General features: G+C 39.8%; 1 protein-coding gene across 3 annotated transcripts in view; it reads left to right on the forward strand.

Annotated features, from left to right (window-relative positions):
- SPATA5 (spermatogenesis associated 5) overlaps window positions 1-27,926 on the forward strand; it is a 313,506-nt gene that overhangs the window by 251,258 nt on the left and 34,322 nt on the right. For 2 of the 3 annotated variants that reach the window (XM_050946311.1, XM_050946312.1), the window contains exon 15: window positions 4,314-4,478. In XM_050946311.1, coding sequence (XP_050802268.1) covers window positions 4,314-4,478 — 165 coding nt within the window. Of the gene's footprint in view, window positions 1-4,313; window positions 4,479-6,374; window positions 6,567-27,926 lie in introns of those variants that run through there. The other variant, XM_050946313.1, reaches the window with a different exon arrangement.

Consider the following 27,926-nt stretch of genomic DNA (forward strand, 5'->3'; position numbering starts at 1 on the left):
AAGGTCATTTAAAGGAAAATTGTCCTAATTTAATATAAGAACCCATTTATGGAGATTCATTACAATGGGGAATGTTCAACACACTAACCCTCCAACTTAAATTCAGTTACTCCCTGAACTTAATACTCCTTCATGTTCAATGTAATCTGTGCAATTTTCATTTTGCTAGTGGAAAAACATTTTTTCATGAAACTTCACTGGACTTCAAGTATTACATTGTTCTTTCAAATCTCAAGTTGCTTTCTCGGGCCATATAGAGGAAGTAGATTGCTGTAGGATGAAATCAGAAAGATGTTAATGAGATTAGACATGAATGTAGAAGTATGTCAGAGGCTATGGGATTTTCTTCAATCCTAGCTGAAAAACCTAGAGAAATCTATGCCTGCTTTATCTACTCGCTATAATATTTGGCAGTGTCTTTTTAGTTCTGCGTTGCATGACAACGTAGTTCTTGCTGTGGCTAAATATCTGTCTAATAAGCTAACTAATGACCTGCTTTAAAAAAAATTAGCGAAGCCCTAAGGTTAATTCTAGTTTAAGAATTGGTATTTCTGTTCTCAACAGGAACCACAAATAGTTTACCTGGGCTATACAGACTTAAGATTTTCTTTCCTGAATAATTATCTACAATAATAACGCACACAAATACCCTTGTTTTAGAAGGTAGGTAAGCTTTCCATACATCTGCCTCAAATAACACTTCTCAAATTAAAACATTTGAGAGATTAAGGAACATTTTTTTTATAAACAATAGTATTTTCATTTTCATTTTAAATGAAAATGTTATGTTATTTGTGATGGTACGTGTTACTTGATTATCATTTCACTCTTCTGAACCCTTGTACCTCTCTGCATATAGTGTTCCATAGCCCGCAACCAGTAACGTATGGCTTATGTGCAATCAGGCCTCCATTCGACACCTGCCAACATCTTATGACAAAAATAAACATATTTGCATAAGGATTGCTTGATGATACATAGGGTTTCTACCCAAACTCCAATTAATTAATTCTATGCCGTTATAACTCCACATTTTGTATCCTAGCACCTCACCATAAATGAATTATGTGCCTCCTAGCCTTGCATCAATTCATTCTGGCCCCATCAACCCCCCTAGTTACTTGTGTGCATCTAGCCCCAAATCAATTTTTCACATTTCAGCAGCAAACAGTTAATTCTGTGCTCCTCACAATTCACATCAGCCTCTTCATCGTGCACTCCCCTTTGTTCCTGCTGCAGCTGTGGCAGAAGCTCCAGGGATTCTTCATTCCCACAAACCTCAGAATCGATCAACTCCCTTCCCACCATTTGTCTGGTCCCACGTAGAGCTTGAATGTAGGAAGTTTGTCTCTTAATCTCTCTGTATCCCATTTCCCAATCTGTAAACTAGCTATACTTCCTCTCTGCCCTTTGTCTTATCGATTTTAGATGGTAAGCTCTTAAGTGCTGGTATTGGTTCTTCTTATGTATATACAGCAGCTTGCACAGGGTGTCCCTAACTTGACTGGGGACTCCAAACACGTGCATAACTCAAATTTAATAAAAATTCTGTGTTTTAAGAAGAAGATATAGTAAAGTCAGAGACAAAATATAACCATATCTTTTATTTGGGCCACCAATTAGAGGCTACATAAAACATGAAGCAGTCTGAAAAGACATTGAAGTGAAAAGTAGTGCTAAAAAACTGCACAAAAATAAATATGATATTCACTGCATTTCATCTTTATTTCTTCTGCTTTTTGAATTTCATTGGATAACTACATAGATCTTAGAATTTAATACTAATACTTTTTAAAACTTGTTAAACAGCAGTCATTGTCATTCACTATTATCAGGCTAATTGTCTCCATAGAATCATAGCTTGTTAGGGACCTCAGGAGGTCATCTAGTCCAACCCCCTGCTCAAAGCAGGGCCACTCCCCAAATGGCCCCCTCAAAGATTGAACTCACAACCCTGGGTTTTGCAGGCCAATGCACGAATCACTGAGCTATCCCTTCCCCCTCCTGATTAAAGCAACCCTAAATTAAGTGAAGTTCACCATTGTACTCATGAACATTTCAGGTTTTCTGTATGTGATAAGATTAGCTATAAGCATTTCCTTAGGAGCAAGTGGGATGCAATATAATACCGAATACCATACCTTTTATAGTGGTTGGCTCACTATAAAAGCAATTTTCCCTCTCTTGATATTTACACCTCTTTATCAATTATAGGGAGTGGACCACGTACACCCTGACCTAATTGGCCTTCAACATTGGTTCTCCACTTGTAAAGTAACTCCCTTCTCTTCATGTGCCAATATATAATTATCCCTGTTCCTATAATTTTCACTCCATGCATCTGAAGAAGTGGGTTTTTTACCCATGAAAGCTTTTGCCCAAATAGATCTTTAAGGTTTCACCAGACTTTTCATTGTTTTTGTGGATACAGACTAACACGGCTACTTCTCTGATACTTGCTACCTTCCCAGGCCATTCTTGAAACTTGCAAATTCCTCTAACAAAAATGTTGACGAAAAAATGGCTGTTTCCTGATATAAACATGATGTAGACATTGAATTACAAACTTGTTGCATCGTCTCTTTAGTGTGTCATGTTCCTGAGTAAGCACACCAATGCTGCTGTGGATAGCTAGTTGGAATTCATTTTATATAGTACAGTTTCTCTAGTTGAGAATTGTCGTGTTTTTGTTTTAAAAATAACAGGACATCTCTTAACATTCAGGATACAAATTTCCACCCTGAAGCACCACAGCAGTCTTTTTAAAGCAACTCTAGGAAGGGTGTTAACTTGATCAATGCTGAGTAGGAAGGAAGGCTCTTTCCTACTATTTTTTCAGCATGACTTTCACTGACATGATCAGGCTGGGAAAAGAGTTATTGGCTGACAGCCCAGGACAACTATGCAATATCTCAAGTCAACTGGAACTCAAACTACCCTGCCCAAGGGAGAACTGTAACATAAAAAGAATTTAGGTTATAGGCTGGATCTTATAAACATTGTCCAGTTTAAAGTGTATTTTAAATATTATTTATGTGCATTCAACATGTACATTTCTCTCAGATGCTCTATCAGCAAATGAAACATTAACAAAATTAAAAAATTTCTAGACTTTTTCAAAAATATCAAAATGACTCACTTTGATCTCACAAATTAGGTAACTGACTCCTTATAAATATTTATGTTTACTTAGGAATTAGCCCTTAAGTCCTTAGACAAAATTCCCATCGCATTCCATGGGAATTTTGCCTGAGTAAAAAGACTTCAGAATTTGTCCAATAATTCAGCTTAGAAATTTTACATATAGAATTCAGTGACAGTTCCATCGGAGTGGAAAAAAATAATGGCGTTCTTAAATCAGAGAGGCATTTACTATTATTATTATTTTCCAAGTTGTGATTTGAGGTATATATTTATTCTGGTTCGCAATGGAGTAGATTTTATTTTCTTTCTGCTTCGTTTGTATTTTATCTTTGATGCACTTTTAGTGCTGCTGACATTGCTTTAGTTTTTACTGCCATTGCTCTACTTTAAGTTGTGCTCTTGGAAAGACTTGAGCACATACTTAACATACATACTGGGAGTAGTCCTACTGAAGCCAAAGTGACTACTGACTTTGCCAGATTGGGGCCTTAGATTGTTGCTCTTTTCATTTGTTTAATTAAGTGTCCTGTGGCACAGGAGAAGAAAAAAACTGCTCCCCTGAGATCAGACTATACTGATGATCTGCGTTATTAAGCTGCAGAGTTCTTGAAACATCATGTTTTTCGTTATTGAAACTGAAAGTCATTGGTTGCTGCCTACCATTACCATTTCTGTATTAAAAAAGAATGGGGGTGAAAGGATAACCTTTCCTTCTCTTGTAAAGACTGACAAGATGTTAGATGAGAGTAAAATAACAAGTATGTGTAACATTTATATTTGTTTATATAGCTTTATTACTATAGTTATATACTATAGCTTATATAGCTTTATTACTATAGTTTTAATTGAGGATCATAACTTGTAGAGAGAATAGCCATTTATCCGTCTACCAGGTTCCAATACTCCTTGAAACAAGTCTTAAATTATTTTTAGGAAAATGTCTTTTATACTTTGTTTAGAATGGTTTCAATACATGGCTCTATTGGAATCTTAGAAGTAGCATTGGTTTCTCTTCATTTGTTGAAAAATCCTAATATATAAGCATAATGCTATATATTCATGGCCTAACTGTTAGTATAATTAGAGAGGAAAATCCTCCATGTGTGATTTTTATTATTGAGTTGCTTCATTTTTTTTTTAACTGGTTTTGTGTAACGTTTTCCTTGCAGGCTTTAATGAGACCTGGAAGAATTGACAGAATCATCTATGTGCCCTTGCCAGATGCCAAAACTCGTAGAGAAATCTTTAAACTTCAGTTTCGCTCAATGCCCATCAGTGATGAAGTCTGCTTAGAGGAGCTCGTCCTGCAGACACAGAAGTATTCAGGAGCAGAGGTAAAACATTCTATACTCTGCTAATGGCTGGGGAGTGAAAATGCAGAACTATCCTGGTGAAAAATCTAACACAAATACCATCAACTTACTTGAGTGAGGAGAATTCTAAAGGCAAAAAAATGTGTGTGTATGTATGTGTGTATATATATATATATATATAATATATATATATACACACACACATACTTGAGAATACAATATGCTTTCCTTATTTGTCAGGTTCCTTGGAGGTTGCCCAGAAAAAATAATACAGTCTTAGGCTGAGTTATCTTTAACATGAAGTTCCTACTACACTAGTGGTTCCAAAAGAAGCCATGGTCACAGGGATGGGATGGACGGATGGTCCTTGGGAAAATGGCTGTATTGGAATCATGCTAACAGGAACTTTGGATTGTGGGGATGGGCGCAAAGTTAGTGTGAAGGCACAGGTCCCCTGGATAATTGGATCTGGCCTCTCACAGATCTATGGGCATCTTTCTTATTTGAGAGTTGTGCTCCATAGCCTATTCTGTATGGAGGGAGAACAGCCATGGAATATTATGAGGGAATCTCTGTGAGGAGTTAGTTTGAGAGAATTTCTTCCCACGCACCCCCTTATAGGTTTCTCTGTGAGAGAGAGCAAAGTAGTCTCATTTTCCAGCTTACAGAAGTCCTTATGCAAAAGTCAGCTTTTGTCTGCAGATGTCACAGAGTTACCACCATTCTTTCTTATTCTAATAATAGGGGGACACTCATAGTTCAGATACTGTTCTGTGGTAGTTGTTGATAAATATTGGCATTTTAATGTCACCCATGTAGTCCTTGATTACTAATTCATTCAGTTTCTCTATAGAACCTGTGAGCCTTTTCTCATTTTATTTAGTTCAATTAAATGTTAAAAAAAAGAAATGTTAAAAGAACACTATTACGGTTGTAAAGTCAAACACTCAAAAATTAGGAAATGCCAGAATTAAAGATGCCCAGGCCACCTTCATTTGGTCCTCTTGTGCATGTGCATCATGACCTGGGTTTTAATTATGTAATCACTTACTATTTTTTCCACAGGACCCCTGCTTCATTCAGTGTGTAGGATGGACAGTGTTCTAAAAATGAATAAAGGCTGTGTAGTGAATGAGCTTCTTGTGTATAGGACCTATGTTGTATTTGTTGCAGAAGAACTGAAAAAAGGGTCTTATAATGGGAAATGTTGGGCAAGCTTAAATATTGGCAGGTTACCTGCGCTGCCTATACTTAGATTCTACTAGCACAATTATTGTAGATGGAGCTGGTAGGAGCTGCCTGTAGGTAAGGTTGCCCAACACTTTCTATTGTAAGAACCTGTTTTCAGTTGCTTATAAACTTGCCAGTCTTAAACTATTTAGGTTGAAATTTTCCATGTTGGCTGTCTGCCTCAGAACAGAGATAGGAAAAACATGTTGTTTCCCACATTAGGAAAAAAAAAAAAAAGAAAAACTCTCTTACAACCATAATGTTGAGAAGCGCTAGCTCCTCCATGCTTTGGAACAAGGACTTGAAATTTAGCATGATGCCTGGTATCCCTTGTGAAAATTCACCCAAATTTGGCCAAGTTATAAGCCTCTGGGAAGATAAAACAGAATTTTTGAAAAGTGTCCTCTCGCCAGAGTACAACTGCTGTGCATGATACCATACAGTCAGAATATTTGGGGGATCCTATTGAACTTGACTCAGCTAACACACAAGTGGTGAGTTCTTGTAATTTAACTGATGCTCACAGAGAAGCATCTGCCCCTTGACTGTAGCTTTGTGCAGAATCAAGAGCAAAATAAGCTAACTTGTCATTGATTGCGTCTGCTGAAAAAACTGTTCTTGGAATAGCATCTATTGTAATTTTGTTTATGATGGTATTAATATTTTTGTTTTTGTTGATCAATAAAGTATAGTAATAGTGACAGAGAAAACCAGCACAAAGAGAACTTCTAAAGTGAGTATTCTTTGGAAGTGTATGTAAAAAGTCTGACAGTTGGCACTGACAGTGCACTGTTTCACTTAAGGCCTTTTCTTCCTAGTGTCTCCAGTTTCCAGCTTTACAAATAATTTCTGCTGTTGAATGGCAAGTTCCCATATCCACTGTTCTACCCTTTTGTATACCAAAGAAATAGGAAACTCTTGGTTTTGTGTCTATAAGATGCTGTATAAATAGGGAGCTTCTTATAGAGATGTGTTGAACTATTGCAAAATGAGCTGAATAGACAGTGAGTAATACAGATTAATCTGAGTAAAAATAGCACAGTGAGTAATAACAGCATTCATCTGGCCCGCCGTGCATGGCATTTTTTCAGATCAGATATTTGTATCTTTTCCTATCATCACTTATGACCCTCAGACATATCTCTGTTCATCTGCTGGGTGTGCGTGTTTCCTTTCTCTTAATGAACATATTTATTGTTACATCCTTCTTGTGCCATGGTTAGTGCACAGGGCGGAAACCCATCACTCCTTGTCATTAGCTAAAGAACATATACATAAATGATGTATGAAGATAGTCTGCTAAATAATGTATGCTACTCTCCCATCTATCCAAATGGCCTGAGGGACATCTGAAACTTTTGGATAACCAAGCATGCAGATAAACGGAAGTCCTATTTTGAGCTACATTTCCACTGATACAGAAGTAGGGAAAATGAAGGAAGTAATGCAGATGTTTGCTTAATACTTTGTACTTCATTAAAGAGTAAATAAACAACTTCATTGAGTTTATTAAAATGTCAAAATTGTATTATAATCACAGTGGACATAATTTAATTATGAATTATTTATCTTTTTTATGAAAATGATTAATCACAGTCTGTCACCTGTCATCATTGTGTCAATGGCTGCAGCAAATCTATGCAGCTTGTCCTTTGCCTTCCAGATATCACAGGTGGTGGAGTTACCAACGTTGCAATGGTGCATGACATCAACAACTTTTTCTCTCCTTTCTAAGACCTTGAGAATCTGTAGTTTCTGCTTTAGATCTGTCACAATGGTTTTCTTCTTGACATTTCCCTGCTAAACTGCTCTTGCAGCTGAAACAGGATTACTAGGACTCAGTAGCTGGAGGTAACAGCTCAGAACTGCTGTACAAATTCAAAGCTGTTGATTAGTGCTAACAAGCACTAAGAAACTGATTGACACGGTATTGGTGGGTGATTAACCATTTTGGGGCTGCATTGAGGACACACTGTGCATTCGGATAATTAGGATTTTCTGATCAAGGGAATTGGGATAACTGGAATGTTATTGTATTTATTTTTTCAGCATTTCATTTGTGAGAAGAGCAGACATAAATAATGAGAGGAAGAGTTTCAAGTAAATTGTAAAGTCCCCTCCTTCCCTTATAAGTGTAATGCTAAAATCAAAAAGTACATATGATTTAACTGTGAGTTTGTCATTTGTCAGTCTGTATTACACTATGGATATTGGACCAAACAAACCCCTATAACTGAACACCCCCAAACTCTGGAGAGGTTTGGTTTCAGATCTAATCTTAACATCTCAGGCCCTTGTCTAGTTACACAGATGCCGGTAAAGAATCCTGTGGCACCTTATAGACTAACAGACGTTTTGGAGCATGAGCTTTCGTGGGTGAATACCCACTTCCTCAGATGCATCAGAGGAAGTGGGTATTCACCCACGAAAGCTCATGCTCCAAAACGTCTGTTAGTCTATAAGGTGCCACAGGATTCTTTGCTGCTTTTACAGATCCAGACTAACACGGCTACCCCTTTGATACTTGACAGATGCTGGTGTATGTTCAGCATATATGCTTATGACTCCTAAAATGTCTAAAGTAAACTTAAAGGTTATTTGAATGGCTTAAAGTGGAAGTGACATGAGGTTGTTTTTAGAAAGTTTTGAATACTGTGATTGGATTCGCCTCCTGTGCCAAGTGATGGAGTGAGGAAGAATAAAGCCTTCTAGGAGCCAGGATCCAAATCTTTGCTGAATTGCGTGCCCTCCCTCCCCAGACAGACTTCTCTGGCTACAGCCCCCCTAAAAACATTTCCCTTTTTCTAAGAATTGCATGCAAATTTTTCCTGCAGTTGCCAGGACCAAGCCATTCACATGGTAGGTCTGTCTGCAGCCATGCCGGGTCTGGCTTAACCAGATGTCTGTTTTGCCCCTGCTTTTAGGCTGGATTACAGTCTCTCTAAAAGGTTTCATATTTCTTGAAGGCAGTCAGTCCCTTCCTGTATTTCCAGATCCCTTCTAGGAAATTCTGCCAACAGTCCTCAGAGCTGCTGCCTCCTGATGTAGCAAAACCACTAAAAGGAAGCTGTGTGACTCTGCTCTATTGTTACCTTCATCCTCCTCTCTCTCAGTATGGTAGTTTGCAAGTTTTTGGCAGTGCCATGTTTTAGTGTCCATACAGTGGGGGTTTTTTTGTAGAGTCTGAATTTCAAGACCCTGACGTCAAAGAAACTGCCTGATGATGCCTTGTATGAGAGGGATAGCCATGTTAGTCTGTATCCACAAAAACAACGAGGTGTCCAGTGGCACCTTAAAGACTAACAGATTTGGGCATAAGCTTTCATGGGTAAAAATCCCACTTCTTCAGACGCAACTGGACACTACAGTTTTTTTTGATAACACCTTGTCACTGTTGAGTATTTTGAAATATGAACACTTACTACCATTTCCCTCCTGATTTACACACCAGGTGACAGTGAAATCACTTTCATTGAATTTCAGTTATTTTGTAATGAAAACTTCACACACAGTCAGCTGTTTTCTTCATGCACCAGGAATAGGGAATGGTGGTATATGGAGTGACAGGTACATTGAAACTGAGGTATGGCCACGGCTATCGTGACATCATTGCGATCACACCGAAACCAGAGACTTTCAGGACTTGAGCTCTTAGCTTCTACATATGAAGCTGGCTGGCGGAAGACATTGCAAATCTAAATAACACCAAAGAGGGACAAATACAAGAGATCTACTGAAGAAATGAAGTCAAACATTGCCGCAGATGCAAGGGACAGGGAAGCCATTAGGAAGAAGCAAGATCCATGCATCAATCCATGAGACCCCATTCAGCACCCAAGAACAATAACAAAGGATGTCAGTTGTAAAAACACCCAGAGGCAGTACTAAACATTGTCAGTGACAGTGTGACACCATCATCAGTCAGTGCAGATAGCGCAGTTACAACTGGAATTTGCCAAATGCAAGAATTTGAATGTAGCTGGCCCACAGGGTTCTATGATACAATACCAACGATAGCAGAGATGCAGTGGCAAAAAAAGCACAGACAGGTTAGGCCAACAAAGGTATTTGACACTAACCTTATCTATTCAAGAATGATAGGCTAACAAGCAATTTCACAAGAGATTGAGAGCAAGAATATTTTGTCACATGAGTTGGTTCCTCTACCTGTGTCAATGTTTACTGACTCTGCTGACATGAGGATTGCCAGGGATAAATCTAAGTCAAAGAAGCAGCTGCACACAGAGATGTCAACTAAACATATTTCACAAGAAGTCACCGGCACAGTCATTGATGGTTCCACAGTTCTTTGGGCAGTACACAGGCCAGCAAGTGGAATCGTCAAGGACTTTGTGACCAGTTTGAGTCTACACTGAATACAAGCTAGGCCCAAATGATGTATACCTTATCTTTGACAGGTACAAAGTCTTCAGTATGAGGAGTGTCACAAGATCTGGCAGTGCTTCAGAAGCAAGCAGAGTACATCAGTTGAATACAAATACACAGTTGCCTTGACGCTTACAGAAAATAAGAAACATTTGATTAACATAATTGATTCATTCAAGATGAGATGTTTCAGCAGTGGCACACAATAAAGCACAAGTTAGTCATCACAGGCAGAGACAACACCCCATCTGAAATACACCGAGGAGGTGAGGTGATGAACAGGGAAAGATATATGTCCATCTCACATTACAAAGCTGACAACATTCTTGTACAACAAATGATGATGGCTGCAAAAGACAGGTGGGAATATCAGTATTATGAGATGATGCTGACATATTTATCATACTCTTGCACAATTTCTTTAAACAGAGTCTAACAGAAACCCTCAGTCCAAGAGAGCTGTAATAGATATCCATGCTACTGCAGAGCAACACTGGAAAACTGTATCAGGATTGTTAGCTGCCCATGGACTCTCAGGCTGTGATGCCGTAACATCCTATTTTGGCCTCAGCCAAGGCACTGTGTTGAAGATTCTGCCAACTCTCTCTTTCTCTGATGGGTGACATCATGGCTGCATGCTATGTACAATCACAGTGTGCCACCATGTTGGAAGCATGGCAGAAATCATAGGCAGTCCTATCAAAATCTTCATGCTTATGGATGCTAAACAGGCAAGGTACCTCCTCCTGCAACCGCCAAAGAAGAACTAGCAGTGGTGTTGGTGACATGCCATTTTCCTCCCATTGAGGATTCTTCTTTGTAGAGTATCCAGAAGTTAAGAGTTCAGGGGGAACTCTCACTGTATCAAATGAAAATTGAGGTCCATGCTATACCCCCAATTCCTTTCCTCATATACTCCTATTATCCAAATATGTAATGTTATTGATTGATATTGCAAATGTTAAATACAGGCATTTCATGCATTAGAACTCTTCTACCTTGATTTTGTACACCTTCAAATCAGGCAAACTCTTACTTGTTGTAGGAGTCATGGTGGCAACCATGGGATGAAATGTTGATATTTTAAAATGCTGAGCAGTGATAGTGTCATCAGGCAGATTCTTAAGACAGTCTCATGATCTTGAGAGACAAAATTCTCACACACACACACACACACACACACACACACACACACACACACACACACACACACACACACACACACACACACACACACACACACACACACACACACACACACACACAAATTGGTAAGGACCCTAAAGCAAGGTTGACCAGAATAGCTGCTGGATTCTCTGAAACAAGAAGAAGCGGTAGAGGAAGGGTTGAGAAAGACAGTAAGTAAGCATATATTGTTGTAAAAAGATTAAAAATAACAACAAAGACCTTGGCATAAATAATTCTTTTGCAAAGTTATTTTTAGTGTTCCTGCCCTTTAATTAGTACAAATAGGACAGCATATCTAGCTGCAAAAGAGCTTGTCTTTATAAAACTGAAATCATTTTGGAGTGCTTCTTTGTCAATGTGATACCTGCAAACAGAAATTTTAGGCATACTTCCTGGACCCCAGAACTTCTGGAGAAGTTTATACTACATTTATTTTAAAAAAGAGAGAGAAATAATATTTTACATGACTCTTTATGTTATCTGTCTAACCTCCAGTTTTTCCCCAGGGTGCTTTTCACTTTAATATCTAATACTAGGAAGTTCTAGGGACAAGTTTCAGTAGCCTATATGATCTATTTCTAATGGCTTCCTGTAAATAAACAATTTGAATGGCTGAAAATCAGAGCAAATAAGTATTTTTTAAAAATATTTGCCAGCTAATGCAAGTTCCTTAAATCTTATTCCTTGGACCCCATAAATTTCCTGCAATGTAGCAGTCCTTTATTATAGCAGCCTTGAGTTATAATACATGCTTTAATAAAAGCTCGGACACACTATCCTTTTCTTATAGGGGTCAAAATTAGGTTTTCTCAATCATTTGATGTTCTTTCATAGTCACAAATACTAACCATCCAAAGCCCCAAAGCACTTTCTAGTGCAAGTAAAAACAAAATCATATGGACAATATCTGAGCGAATTGCTTGTTCTCTAATGTTGAAATTATATATTGTCTGAATCAGAAAAGAAGAGAGGTGGTAGCTGGAACATGTCTTGGCACAGAGGAAGAGGGACACCTGCCTTTTTAAATACAAATTTTGATCTTTGTAGTAGGTTTGACTTACAATCTCTCTTTTTTTCTTTAGTTTTTTATCATCTTCCTTTACAAACTGAATAGGGAGGAGTGGGGCAGGAAATGTAGTTTCCACAGTTAAAATATTTAATTCAAGAATTTAGCTGAATAAAAAAAAGGAAAAACAGAAGGGCAAGAGGGCTGCCATTCACTACCTGCGCCCCTGACTCAAAAGAATGTTGTGATTAAAATCCAAAAGGCAACAACAAGGAAGGAGATAGAGAGTGGCAATTTAAGTGGTATATGGAGTGTTTTTGAGTTTAGATCTGGTTAGAAATCCTAAAAATTGAAACACTTTGGATAGTACTAATATCTCCTTAGGACAAATATGTTTATGAAAATTTAGCTTTGGGATTGTCTATTTTAAAATTTATGGAAGGCAGTTTGTGGTGTGAGTGCAATGGCTGGCATATTTATAGTATATCGGTTTCCATGCTTACAGGAAATAACAGTAATGAGAGGGACCCATAAATCTTTCATTTTTCCTTAGTCGAAGTAAAAGAGTTGATGTAAATGTATCTTTCTCACTTTGCAGTAACTCACAGAAGGAACATAGAGAATGCAAAACAAAATGCCAACCAAGTTTCATTCTGGCTCAAATGAAAGCCTGTTTGGTGCCAGAAAAGAATCTTCGCAGCAACACACTAACTGTAATAGAAAGCTCTTTATCTTAGAGTGCTCATTCCAAAATGCAGGGGATAGTTCGCTAGTATTTAAAATCTGAACTTCTAAAAATCTTTATATCACTACTAGTAATATGAGAGAAGCCTCCATGCTAATAAAAAGTGATTGTATATTGCATTATGAATTCCTTACATGATGTCGGTGTATAAATAAGAGTTCCTTTCCTAAAGAGCATACATTCTAAAGGTATGAGAGGTTGGGATAAAGAACAAAATGATATAGAGCAAATGAGAACGGGATGCAGTCTTTATACTTTCAGTTCTTCATGCAATAGGATCTTCAGAAGTTTTTATTAAAGGACGGTGAGGGATGTTTGACTAATGTTAACCTGGAGACTGAATCAAGCATGAATGTTGGCCTAAGAAAGGCACAATATTGGGATTGGCTGAAGGAGACAAAGAGAACGGTCAGGGAAGAAATGTGAATGGGGCACAGGAAATGTGACTGCACTCTTGCATTTTATATCATGCAACACACGTTTCTGGATATGAGAAAAAAAAACACTGCATTGTTCATTTTGGTTATTATTGCCACCTATTGTGAAAATCTTGCTTCCACAATCATCTTAGCATCTGAGTCTGTGTGTTCATTTTTAAACATGAGCACATGTTGTTTTGCCTTTCAGGACCCAGTTTTTCAAGATGCTGAATCCCCACAACTTCCATTAAAGTCAGTGGGAATTGAAGCTGCTCAACATCTCACAGATGTTCAGCTCCTCACAAGACTGGGACCTAAATTTGAACTTTTCAGATATCATGGCTGATGTTTCTGTCTCAAACTAAGTGTATAGTAGGAGAATGTACTTTGTGGAAAATATCCACAGTTTGTCCATGACCAGAATTACTCTTCTGGCAGATGTAGTATTTGCAGAAGGTACATTTTGCTCAACATAAAGTATTATTGAGCAATGAATATTTTTATGTGGTGAGCTGCATGAGACCAACAAGTGGCAAGATTAAGGTGCCCATCCCCTCAAACGTACCTCTTAAGTTTTTTTGTGGAGCAATGCATTGAAACTGTTTGTTTCAATCATTGTGAATTGAAAATGTTTGGGTGGGTGAGGGGAAATAACTAAGACTCCCATCCAGCAAAGGTGAAGTGGGATCATCGCCTTCCTACTCACTTTTATCAGCTCTGAGGATGTGTGTTTGGCACAAGTGGATAGAAGATGAGGAAACAGCTGGCATTCAAAATGTTTTCACAATGTCGGTGTTCAGAATAAATGAGGTGAATCACTGTAAGGATTTGTGGGTTTTTTTAAGAAAGTAACTAGTTTCACAGGACTTCCCATGAGACCATTGCTTGCTACTGTTCTCATGAGAATCCTGCACGTGTAGAAGACATGTAATTAGTGGGGTTGCTCAGCACACCAAACCCCTGGGGTGCCAATAGAGTGCCAGGTGTACCACAACTCGGAGGCAAGCACTGTAAGTTTGTCAACAGCTAGTCCTTGTAGGCGGTAGCCCTGTTGGGTCGCAATAACCACTCGGACTAAGTGAAAAGGTATTTTACCAGGGCTGGCAGGAAGGGAAAGATTGCAAATACCCCACACACAGCCAGTTTAGTTAGTTAGTTTCAAGTGAGGATTAGTTGTTCTGGTTTTGTCCACTAGGGCAGTCCAACTGAGAGTCAGGACTTCTCAGGGGTGTCCTCTCCAGGCCAGTCTCTGTTCCAAGCAAACAGGGTGCTGTCATGTTTCCAGGCAAGGCTTAGTGTCTCTCATTGGGGCCCCTCTGCACTGGCTCACTGCCCAGCCATCGCTGCTCCCTCATAGGTCCCACGCATACCTGTACTCAGCTGTACCATCCAGCAGTGACAGCCTGTTCCACACACCACTTATCATACAGTTCCTGGGGATTCAGCTCTGAATTCAACTTCTCTCAAGTTCCAAACTTGCCACCTGGATGCTCTTTCAGCTTCCGTGAATCTCCTTGCTTGCCATGTGGCCACCACTTCCAAAAAGAGCCTGGATACTTCCTGGTTCAGGACCTTTCCCCTTACCTGGGTAGAAGAAGGAGATGTGCAGTGAGGAGTGGACTGATGGGAGCTGTAACCCCCTGCTTAGCAGAACCAATACAAGTGCTTGGATAGCACAGAATTTAATGCATCACAAATACCTTGAAATATTTGCACACCAGGATAATAGCTCCAGCAAGATTATCAAGAAGTCTAATTACTTCACTTCCCTCCATATTTACCATGTTAGATACTTTTGGAGGATTAAGTTCATAATTGTTGTAGCACTGGCAGCATTAGGTATTTTGCTGTTGTGCATCTTCCAGTAGACGATCCTGGTTCATTCCTGAGCAATATTCCGATGCTAGAGCCATTTGAATTTGGCCCTTGAGCTCCCTCTGGGGAGTGGGGTCTGGGGCTTGCTCCGCTTCAGCCGGGGAAGCAGAGTCAGAGGTCACTCCACGCGGCTTCTGGAAGCAGAGGCATAGCCCCCCTCTGGCTCTACGTGTAGGGGCAGCCAGGGGGCTCCGCTCTGCACGCTGCCCTGGCCCCAAGCACCACCTCTACAGCTCTCATTGGCTGGGAACCCCAGCCAATGGAAGCTGCAGGGGTGGTGCCTGTGGATGGGGCAGTGTGCAGAGCCACCTGGCCATGCCTCCACATAGGATCCGGAGAAGGGACAAGGCACTGCTGCTGGGAGCCACTTGAGGTAAGTGCTGCCTGGAGCCTGTACCCCTGAGCTTCCTCCCATGCCCCAACCCATTGCCCCAGCCCTTATCCCCCTCTCACCCTCCAAACTCCTTGATCCCAGCCTGGAGCACCCTCCTGCACTCCCAGCCTCTCATCCCCAGCCCTACTTCAGAGCCCGCACCACCAGCCGGAGCCCACAAACCCATGACCCCAGCCCTGATCTCCCTCCAAATCCCTCCATCCCAGCGAATCCTCCTGCGCCCTAAGCCCCTCCTCCCTAGCCCCAACCCAGAGCCTGCACCCCCTCCGGCACCACAACCGCAATTTCTATTCTCAGATGTGGTCCTCGGGCCAAAAAGTTTGCCCACCCTGGTATAGAGCATAACAGAAGAAAGTGTGTCACCAGCGCAATGGGGGATGCTGTCACTAAGCTGGGGCTATAGAAAAAGTGACTGAAACTAGCAATCTATTATCTGCCTTTGCTGCCCTCTGCTCTTCCTTGTGGCCATGCTGCTTTATTGTCCTGTACTTGGCTGTGGTTCTGAGTAATGGAAAAACATGTTTAAAAGCAGATGGGACTTCATTCCGGGGAGGAAATAATGGGTTGCTGCTATTGTTTTCATTTGTTTTTATTTTTTGCCTGTGAGTTATTTGTTGCAGATTTTTTTTTAATTATTTATTCTTTTTGTCAAACCATCCTGGTCTGTTTTGAAAAATCTTGTCTCCACATTCAGGAGACAAATCGTCATATATGGAGGCACATGAAACTCAGAGACAAACTGATTTTGTGATGAACCATGTGTATGGCAGAGTAGACAATAAATAGTCCGATATTTTGATTAGATGCCTCTTTTTAAAGTATTTTACTGATGTAATCTAAACGTATAAGTATAGTCTGGTTGAATTTACGTTTTGTAAAGAAACTTTTCTCCCAGCAGTAATTTACTTTCATGATTTAGAGTGGTGGAATTGGCAGCTGTTCTTATGGGCAAAAACTATATATAGCATAATAGCAAACAGTTGAGATTTACTTTCATCCAGTACAATAGCATGGATTTAATTTGACTGAGTTTGGTTATTTCTGGCTTTTTTTCTTGATCTGATACTTTGAGTTTAATGCAAAACCTGAACATTTTAAGAAGTCATCAGATAAGTCATTGCATTTGATAGAGAATGAAGTGCTGATCCTAGACAGTGACACTGAAACTGTAGGAGCCAGATCCTCAACTTGTATAAATTGTTCTAGCTCTGTTGAAATCAATGGAGCTATAATAAAGTATGCTAGCTGAGAATCCTACTCATACTTTTTTGATTAACATTTCATAGGTCCATTGATTTTTACCTGTGTGCATATTCATTAAAAAAACACTGAATGTTTTTAAATGTTCATTACATTTTCTTTTATGCCCTGGACAAAGATATGACTAGAAGGTTTACTAAAGTGTCCATTATGACTACGAATGCTATTTCTTGTCATTGAACAACAAGATTTCAGTGTTTAGCTTTCTCAAACTCTTGATGTCTAGGTACACAAACGCTCAGTACTACTCTTTCCTTAATAGACCCATCCACTGTCACCCTCTCATCCCCAAAATAAAGCTTCAAATGTTTACCTTATTGGCATTGAGAACATTTAAATTACAATTACCTGAAGGCTAATTCAGATAGGATGTTTATACAAACTATAAGCCATACTCAGGAACACCTTGTGCTGCCCTACTTGTATTTCTGGTACTGTGCCAATTATTTTCAGTTGCTGTCAGGCTGCAAGGAGCTGTAGCTCAGGAGCTGAGGATATGTAGGAGCAGGAGGAAGGGTTATAATTGATTGGTTTAATGCACTTAAGTACTGTTGCTGTGAGCAAAGATAGCATATTTTAATCAGATAGCTTCCTGTTTGCACTTCATTGAACTGTGGGGTGTATATATAGTTGTGTGTTTGTGTACATATAATTTTGAATGTTTGCAATTCATAATCATCAGTGGAATCCTTGTTCTGTTGTGCACGTTCCATACCCATTAATCTTTGTAGCTGACAAAATCAACAATTCTGCTATCTGACTAGGAGTATCTTGTTTGTGTATTGCACTGAATATCAAACTCACAGTCTTTTGTTATGAATGCTGTGTCTGTACGTAATTCTAATGAGCTACTTTAGTGGCAGTCAGTTTATCTTTTAATTTGAAATGCATTTATTTTTTTCTAATTTTCCCACATTTTTTCTAAAATAAATATTCAGTTCACTTTGTGGAGGTCTAATAACTGTTCAGATAATTTCTAGAGTGGAGGTTTTTCATTTTAACTATAATATGCTAATTTTTCTCTGAAAGGTAACCCCGAGGCTCTGAATTTCCTTGTAATGTGGGTAGAATATGACTCCTATCTGGATGGTGTTCTCATGTCTATGTCTAGTTAAATTATTTGGGATTCCAAGTGCCCTATATCTTTTTATTTTTAGGGGTGTTGTTAAACTTAGTATAACTTAATTTCATTAAGCTTTTTTTCCTTTTTCTAACGGAATAGTTGCATGAAATACTCTCACTTTCTTCCATTAATCTTTCTCATTTGGCCAACGTATAGCAATCTACCTAATACCTGTGAAGACACTACTGAAGTTTCTGACTTCTTGGTTAGATCATGGCTATGCAGCAGTATTTCTTAAATAATTTGAGAAGCAGGTTTGTAATTCATAGATATTCATCTGACACTAAGTATAGAAATAAGCAAAACTTTCCAGCACTCTTACTGTACTGTACCAACCCTCTTTGTTTCATGAAATTCGTAGTGACGTTTATGTAAGACTATGCAAGGGGTGAATTATTTTCAAATTACATTACATTAGCAAATAAATAGATTCCCAGCTGCTTTTTTGAAATTGCTTACGTAATAAAACCAAAAGAAATAGAACGTTGGTTAGGGCTCATCATTACTCTTTGGACCTTCAACTAGGGCAATGTAGAAAAAATCACAAAAATATCAAAATTTAACTTTTTGCTTCTTTCATAGGAACCCACAAAGTTGGTTTTTCACAAGAATGCTGAACGCAATTCTTCTTGGTTTCATTAAATAAAAGGTTTAAATCTGAAGTAAGCGAACGGGGGAGGGGGGGATTTCAAATCAATGCTGATTTGATATTACACAAGCAATGGCTTCTGTAGCTTAGAGAACCCAGCCATCTCCACTGATAAGACTCAGTGTTTACACTGCTCTTGTCTCCTTTATATAAGAACTCCACCTTTAAGGCTCACATGTTTTCTAAGCACAATTAATGTTGTGAATCCATTGATGAGTTTCAGGCTGACACATGAGGCTACTGATAAACTTCCATTTCTCAAGTGCCTGTTTTCAGGAGGGAAGTCTCAATCACAGCAAAGATTCCAAATCATTCATTACAGAGAAGACGCTCCAGCCTCTTACTGATCTTGCTTCTTTAAGTTACTTTTCTCTGTAAATTCCACGATCTTAAATTGATTTTCATGTCATTTCCACTAAGTAAGTAGTGGTTGATACATAATCAACCATTCCAAATCTTTGACTAGGACATGGAATAGGTGGGGGCTAATGGATTAATTTTAAAAATTGTATTTTTGAAGTACAAATATAAATTTATTTTGGGATCCGAATAAGGGCCTTTTATTTGTATAAGAGCTTTTCCGTTGCTCTTTCAGCTGTAAACTGAAGTAGAAGCTCTTAAGTAATGTATCACAGTAGTACTCACTACAAAGTCGCAAACACTACAGTAGCTCAGATTTCTAGATGGGAAGTTGGCATAATTTCCAAATGATCATTTACTGCTTCCAGAAAATTTTATAACATTGTAACGCTTAAATTGATTTTTGTCAGCTGGATTAAACAATTACTGGCAGATAGAAGTATTAGTGATAACCCCCAGCAAATTACTAGTTCCACTGAAGATAATTCTTGTGTGGTGTTTTTGTTTCTTTTTAATAAAGGGTTTTTAATTGTTCACCTAGCCCTTAGCCCATCTTTTCTGTCTTCCCTTCTTTCATTAGTGAGAAGGTCAAGGATTGAATTGTAAATTTAACAAAAATCTTAAGGGCTTTGTTGGTACATTTAAGAAATTATAGAGGCCTAGCACATAGCCTGCTTTTATTGGAGAAACTCAGTCCAAAAGATGATCAGATGAATATTGCAATAGTGCTTGGCTCAGACAGCTACATTGTCAGCCAAAAAAAATGCACTTTGCTCAGTATGAATGCAACATTAAAGTCAGAGCTGCTGATTTTTCCTTCTTATTTAGGGAAGGGGGGTTCACCTATGATTTCAGATTAATCTTCTATCTATAGCTATGGCATTATATTGTTAAATCTTTTGTGTGCACATTGTCCTGGAGATTTGTCCTAGCAAGCAAAGTAGGTTTGCAACATAGCAAGATTTTTGATAAAAGCAGCAAAGAATCCTGTGGCACCTTATAGACTAACAGACGTTTTGGAGCATGAGCTTTCGTGGGCGAATACCCTTTTCATCGGATGCACGTAGAGGAAATTTCCAGGGGCAGGTATATATATGCAAGCAAGAAGCAGGCTGGAGATAGCGAGGTTAGTTCAATCAGGGAGGATGAGGCCCTGTTCTAGCAGTTGAGGTGTGAAACCCAAGGGAGGAGAAACTGGTTTTGTAGTTGGCAAGCCATTCACAGTCTTTGTTTAATCCTGAGCTGATGGTGTCAAATTTGCAGATGAACTGAAGCTCAGCAGTTTCTCTTTGAAGTCTGGTCCTGAAGTCTTTTTGCTGCAGGATGGCCACCTTAAGATCTACTATTGTGTGGCCAGGGAGGTTGAAGTGTTCTCCTACAGGTTTTTGTATATTGCCATTCCTAATATCTGATTTGTGTCCATTTATCCTTTTCCGTAGTTTGGTCGATGTACATAGCAGAGGGGCATTGCTGGCATATGATGGCGTATATTACATTGGTGGATGTGCAGGTGAATGAACCGTTGGTGTGGCTGATCTGGTTAGGTCCTGTGATGGTGTCGCTGGTGTAGATATGTGGGCAGAGTTGGCATCGAGGTTTGTTGCGTGGATTGGTTCCTGAACTAGAGTTACTGTGGTGCGGTGTGCAGTTACTGGTGAGAATATGTTTCAGGTTGGCAGGTTGTCTGTGGACGAGGACTGGCCTGCCACCCAAGGCCTGTGAAAGTGTGGGATCATTGTCCAGGATGGGTTGTAGATCCCTGATGATGCGTTGGAGGGTTTTTAGCTGAGGACCGTATGTGATGGCCAGTGGAGTCTTGTTGGTTTCTTTCTTGGGTTTGTCTTGCAGTAGGAGGCTTCTGGGTACACGTCTGGCTCTGTTGATCTGTTTCCTTATTTCCTCGTGCGGGTATTGTAGTTTTGAGTATGCTTGGTGGAGATTTTGTAGGTGTTGGTCTCTGTCTGAGGGGTTAGAGCAGATGCGGTTGTACCTCAGTGCTTGGCTGTAGACAATGGATCGTGTGGTGTGCCTGGGATGGAAGCTGGAGGCATGAAGGTAGGCATAGCGGTCGGTAGGTTTTCGGTATGAGGTGGTGTTAATGTGACCATCACTTATTTGCACCGTGGTGTCTAAGAAATGGACCTCCCTTGTAGATTGGTCCAGGCTGAGGTTGATGGTGGGGTGAAAGCTGTTGAAATTGTGGTGGAATTTTTCCAGAGTCTCCTTCCCATGGGTCCAGATGATGAAGATGTCATCAATATAGCGTAGGTAGAGAAAGGGCGTGAGTGGACGAGAGCTGAGGAAGCGTTGTTCGATGTCGGCCATAAAAATATTGGCATATTGTGGGGCCATGTGGGTGCCCATAGAGGTGCCACTGATCTGGAGATATATATTGTCATCAAATTTGAAATAGTTGTGTGTGAGGATATAGGCACAGAGCTCAGCAACCGGTTGTGCTGTGGCATCATCAGGGATACTGTTCCTGACAGCTTGTATTCCATCTATGTGTGGGATGTTTGTGTAGAGAGCCTCTACATCCATTGTGACTAGGATGGTGTTTTCTGGAAGGTCACCAATGCATTGTAGTTTCCTTAGGAAATCACTGGTGTCACGGAGATAGCTGGGAGTGCTGGTGGCATAGGGTCTGAGTAGAGAGTGCATATATCCAGACAGTCCTTCACTGAGATTGCCAATGCCCGAGATGATGGGGTGTCCAGGATTTCCGGGTTTGTGGATCTTGAGTAGTAGAGAGAATAACCCTGGTCGGGGATCTAAGGGTATGTTGATTTGTTCCAGTGTTAGTGTAGGGAGTGTCCTGAGTAGATGGTGCAGTTTCTCAGTGTATTCCTCAGTGGGATCTGAGGGAAGTGGCCTGTAGAATTTGGTATTGGAGAGTTGTCTGGTGGCCTCCTTTTGGTAGTCAGACCTGTTCATGATGACAACAGCACCTCCTTTATCAGCCTCTTTGTTTATAATGTCATGGTGGTTTCTGAGACTGTGGATGGCATTGTGTTCTGCACGACTTAGGTTATGAGGCAAGCGATGTTGTTTTTCCACAATTTCTGCCTGTGCACATCGGCGGAAGCATTCAATGTATAGGTTCAGACTGTCATTTCGACTCTCAGGAGGAGTCCATGTGGAGTTCTTCTTCTTGTGCTATTGGTGGGAGGGTAACTGTGCATCAGTGCGCTGTTCAGTGTTATCCTGAAAATATTCTTTGAGTCGGAGACGGCGAAAGTAGGCTTCCAGATTGCCGCAGAACTGTATCATGTTGGTAGGGGTGGCAGGGCAGAAAGAGTCCCCGAGATAGGACAGACTTTTCTTCTGGGCTGAGTGTGTGGTTGGATAGGTTGACGATATTGCTGGGTGGGTTAGGGGTACCACGGTTGTGGTCTCATGTGGCAGGTAGGAGTTTAAACAGCTTACAGTCCTTTTTCCTTTGTAGAGAGGTGAAGTGAGTAATGTAGGTCTCCTGTCTGATTTTAGTGAAGTCCGTTTGTATGGAAGTTTGGTTATTAATGAGAGTCTCCAGGTTGGAGAGCTCTTTTTTGATGTTTTCCTGTTTGCTGTATAGGATGCTGATCAGGTGGTTCCTCAGTTTCTTTGATAGAGTATGGCATAATCTCTCACTGTGGTCTGTGTAGTATGTAGATAGCAGTGGATTTTTTACCGTTAGTCCATTTGGTATGATGTCCATCCGTTTGCATTTGGAAAGGAAGATGATATCTGTCTGTATTTGTGCAAGTTTCTTCATGAGGTTGATGGATTTCCAAGATTTTTGATGTAAATTATATTTGTTGAGTGATCAGAATTTTTTTCCCTTGGGTGGAGGGGAGAAGAGTGGGTGCAGGGCACCAATCTAGGTGTCTTCCAATATCTCCTGAATGCCTTAGTCATGTCTTGCCTTGCGCAGTGCAAAGCCACCTTTTCCCCATTCCAGAACCTTTCTAGTGCATTCCTCTAGCTGAGAAACTGGAGAGGGCCAAAATAAAATTGATAAATGGAGCCCTTATGAGTGAGCAGGTCTGTAATGCCCTCATCTGTAGCAGTCTCTTGAGTCAGGAATACTGCCTCTCCCCTCAGTCACAGCTTTCACTGATAAGGAGCAGTTCATCTTCAAGTAGTGTCCCTGTGGGGGCTCCACATCAGGATATGAGCACACTCAAGTGTTCTTGATCAGAGATTTTTCTCAGCTGTGTCTTTGGGTCTGCATCTGCACCCTAAACACCTTTGAGTAGCAGCCGTGTTAGTCTGTATCTACAAAAAGAACAGGAATACTTGTGGCACCTTACATACTAACACATTTATTTGAGCATAAGCTTTCGTGGGCTACAGCCCACTTCATCAGATGTACGCAGTGGAAAATACTGTCCCATTCCCCCGATCTGAGCCTTTGTTGTTTTCTCAGGCCTTGATCCACAGCCTCGAGTATGAGTTATGCCCGAGGCCCCAGGCTTCAATACAAGAACTAGGGGTCACCAAATGAAATTAATAGGCAGCAGGTTTAAAACAAATAAAAGGAAGTTCTTCTTAACGCAGCGCACAGTCAACCTGTGGAGCTCCTTACCTAAGGAGGTTGTGAAGGCTAAAACTATAACAGCGTTTTAAAGAGAACTGGATAAATTGATGGAGATTAAGTCCATTAATGGCTATAGCCAGGATAGGGTAAGGAATGGTGTCCCGAGACTGTCAGAGGGTGGAGATAAATGGCAGGAGAGAGATCACTTGATCATTACCTGTTAGATTCACTCCCTCTGGGGCACCTGGCATTGTCCACTGTTGGTAGACAGGATACTGAGCTAGATGGACCTTTGGTCTGACCCAGTACAGTCGTTCTTATGTTGTTCTTATGTTCTTAATCCCTGTCAGACCTACCACAGGTCTTTCCCCCACAGCAATGGACATTCAGGCTGCCTTCAGGAAACCCATATTCCCTCCAAATGCAAGATCTGCTCATAATTTAAGAGCAAATATAAGAAATTCAAGGAGGTCAAACTTCAACTCCTATTCATGGAAGGTCTCTGGTGACCAGGGGTCCAAGAAACTCTCCCCTCCATCAGAACAGCCTCACTTGCCTTCTTCAGCAAGCAAAGACTACAGGGCCCTTATGGTACTACCCAACCCCTAAAAGAAAAAAGACCCCACTGCCCACAACGGCTCAAGAGAAAGGGAAAGTCACTCCTGTAGTCTGGATCTCAGGAAACCTCACATCCCAGTAAAGGTGCAGCTGATGCTTCTATTCCTTTTGGTACTGACACTGCACTTACAAGAAGCTGTGTACCAAGAAGTCATCTAGAGCAATGCTGTCTTCGGCACCAGACTCAGTGCCCTCAAATCATAGAGATTCTAGAACCGACAGCCATCAGGTAACAACCCAGCATTGGCAAGGAATTGATTAGGTGATATGTCGAGATGATCCCAACAGGTGAGCAACTCCCCATGATGCAAAGGAAGTGGAAAAACCCCAAATCCCTGCCAGTCTGACCTGGGAGGAAATTCCTTCCCAACCCCCACCTCTGTTTGATCATTTTGACCCTGAGCACGTGACCAATATATACCAGTCAGGCAGCTAGAATGAGATGTTTTCTGTGTAGCATGTCAGAACACTGGTCAGTCCTGTCTGGTGTCCTGTCTCTAGCTGTGGCCAGTCTCTGATGCTTCAGAAGAAGAGGTAAAAAAATAAAAATCCATATTGTAGCCAGTTGTGCATCAGAAGGGGGGAAATCCTTTATGACCCCTGAAGGAGACCAGTTGAAACCATGAAACATAAGATTTGAGTATAGTCATTATGGAATTAAATAACGCAGGCTATTGACAGTATTTTTCACCGGTAGGTTACAGACTAGTGCTATCTGTTTTTTTCACAAGGATGTGCAGAAATATTGCCACGCTGCAAAAATACATGCCCCTCATTCTACCTGGATGCTCCTTCAGTCCCATTTGTGGCTGCACATACTCAGAAGGAGTTCCGTAGAGTTCCCTCGTATGAAGGTACAGAAACCTTAATGTAAGATGTTAAGAATGGCCATACTGGGTCAGACCAATGGTCTATCCAGCCCAATGTTCTGTCTTCCAATAGTGGCTGGTGCCAGATGCTTCAGAAGGAATGAACAGAACAGGGAAATTAGTAAGTGATCCATCCCCCTGTCCCAGTTTGGGACCCCAGAGCGTGGGATTGTGTCCCTGACCATCTTGACTCATAGCTATTGATGTATCTTCCATGACTTTATCTAATTCTTTTTTGAACGCAGTTATACTTTTGGCCTTCACAACGTGCCCTGGCAACAAGTTCCACAGGCTGACTGTGTGCTGTGTGAAGAAATACTTCCTTATGTTTGTTTTAAGTGTGCTGTCTATTAATTTCATTGTGCGACCCCTGGTTCTTGTGTTACGTGAAGGGGGTAGAGAACACTTCCTTATTCACTTTCTCCGTGGTCATGATTTTATAGACCTCTATCATATCTCCCCTTAATTTTCTTTTTTCTAAGATGAACAGTCCCAGTCTTTTTAATCTCTCCTCATATGAAAACTATTCCATACTACTAATCATATTTGTTGCCCTTCTCTGTACTTTTTCCAATTATAATGTAATGTTTTGAGATGGGGAGACCAGGCCTGCATGCAGTATTCAAGGTGTGGATGGATTTATGTAGTGGCATTATATTTTCTGTCTTATTAGCTATCCCTTTCCTAATGGTTCAGAACATTCTGTAAGCTTTTTTGACTGCTGCTGCACCCAGAGGTATTTTAAGAGAACTATCAACAATGACTCCAAGATCTCTATCTTGAGTGGTAACAGCTAATTTGGACCCCATAATTTTCTATGTATCCTTGGGATTATGTTTTCCAATGTGCATTACTTCCACTGTATAGTACCTAGAAAAGGACGCAGGTTCTAGGATGCTGTTGCTTCATGGCATTTTCCAGTTTCGTTGGTCACTTGTGCTTATTTAGGTAGAGTGTGGTAGGAAACAGATAAAAAGTAATGAACTTCACTTTTTCATTGGAGATTCAGAATGTGGCACTAAAAAAATTTTCAGTAATTTAATAAAAACTGGATATAGAACAAAATTATTATTCTAATTTTCTCTCCTATAAATTCCAAACCTTAAAAATCTTGCATAAACCCTGGTGATAGTGCTTTACAAACAGTTAAAAATGAGCTCTGATCATAAGAAAATGCAATTACTTTTATCACTGTACTACAGTATTTATACTAGTACAGTGTGTCAAGTAGGGTATTATACAGTGCTTAGCACAATGAGATGCTGATCAATGACTAAAGCTCGTAGGTGATACCGTAATATTACTGCTACTGCTATTACTAATACACCTCTACCCTGATATAACGTTGTCCTCAGGAGTCAAAAAATCTTACCGCATTATAGGTGAAACCGTGTTATATTGAACTTGCTTTGATCCTCCAGAGCATGCAACCCCGCTCCCCCCCACCCCGGAACACTGCTTTACTGCATTATATCCAAATTCGTGTTATATCGGATCACGTTATATTGGGGTAGAGGTGTAATAATAATAATAATAAAATGTTGAAAATTTAAACTTCTCTCCTGCAACTGACTTGTTGAAGCAAAGCTTGCATAAAATAATTCATGTAAAGTTAATAAAATAAACTTTAGGTGCCAAAAATTATATTTAAGGATTTGGAGGCTACTTCATTTCTCCCCTTTGGTTTATGGAAAAAATAGAACAGTTATATTAACATCTTAATATTGCTATTTGAAGATATGACAGTGTAAGAATGATCTTCCCTTTATTATTTAATAACCACATGATTTATTTATAAGTATAAATTACAGTAGATATTCAAATATATTCTACACACCCCATCTAGGTTGCCCAATTCAGTTCATGTTGTACCTCATTCTGCATCCCTGTGAGTTAACAATGCACAAAAATGCATTGATACGCTTTAAAACTCAAAGCCATCTTTATTTTGGAAGACCTATATTTTATTCCTGTTTATATGTATATAATCAATACTCTCATCCTGGACTTGCAGCTAAATTTTAAAAAAAAGATGATGTCTTTTGACAGCTGTTGGAGATTGGGGGAAGATAGTAAGACGGATTCGGACAATCCTTTTCTAGGGACTCATTGTTTACAGTTGAAATGACGAGTTGAATGTATAAGGGAGTGTTATGTTTTGGTCTTTTTTTTCCCTTGTATCTCATCCATCTTGGTTATATAAATGTTCAGTCATTAATTACGAGTTTCAAATTAATACACTTCCTGACTGGACTTGGTTGTTTCTGCATGTATCAGTGCTCGACGCAAAGCTTAATATTTTAGCAGAGCTGGTCAACCATGTGATATGGAAATATGTTGTTTATCATCGAGTGCTAATGAAGGAAGGGGGAGCCTTTTGTTACTAATGTATACAGGAAGCATGATTGTGAAGTGAAAATGCCTTCTGAATATTTTAATTACATCTGTTACTTTAAAAAATAGCAGAAAAGCTACTTTATGTTGATAAATGTTAGTCCCAAATACAAATATTTTCCTTTCTTTCATTATTTTAGAGTAAATAAAGATCTGTTTTTGCAATTAAAGTAAGTCTGTTTGGATATAACCTATCTAAAAAGTTTATCTAATGTGATAAAAATAGATTGTAGCTCTTGTCTGTTAGTCTCTTTAAAAAATTGCGTGGTTGATATAACAAGGGTTATTATTTTAATACATATTTTTTAATACTTTGGGTGGTTATGACTGCACAGATTCCCCTTACCCAAAAGGCCAGGGCAGCAGAGAGCAGACTGGGTTTTTTTTGTTTTTTTTTAAACCTACTGCTCTTCATGTGTTTTTGAAGTGGCAAG

The sequence above is a fragment of the Gopherus flavomarginatus genome, chromosome 3 (assembly GCF_025201925.1).
Source record: "Gopherus flavomarginatus isolate rGopFla2 chromosome 3, rGopFla2.mat.asm, whole genome shotgun sequence".
Classification (NCBI taxonomy): domain Eukaryota; kingdom Metazoa; phylum Chordata; order Testudines; family Testudinidae; genus Gopherus; species Gopherus flavomarginatus.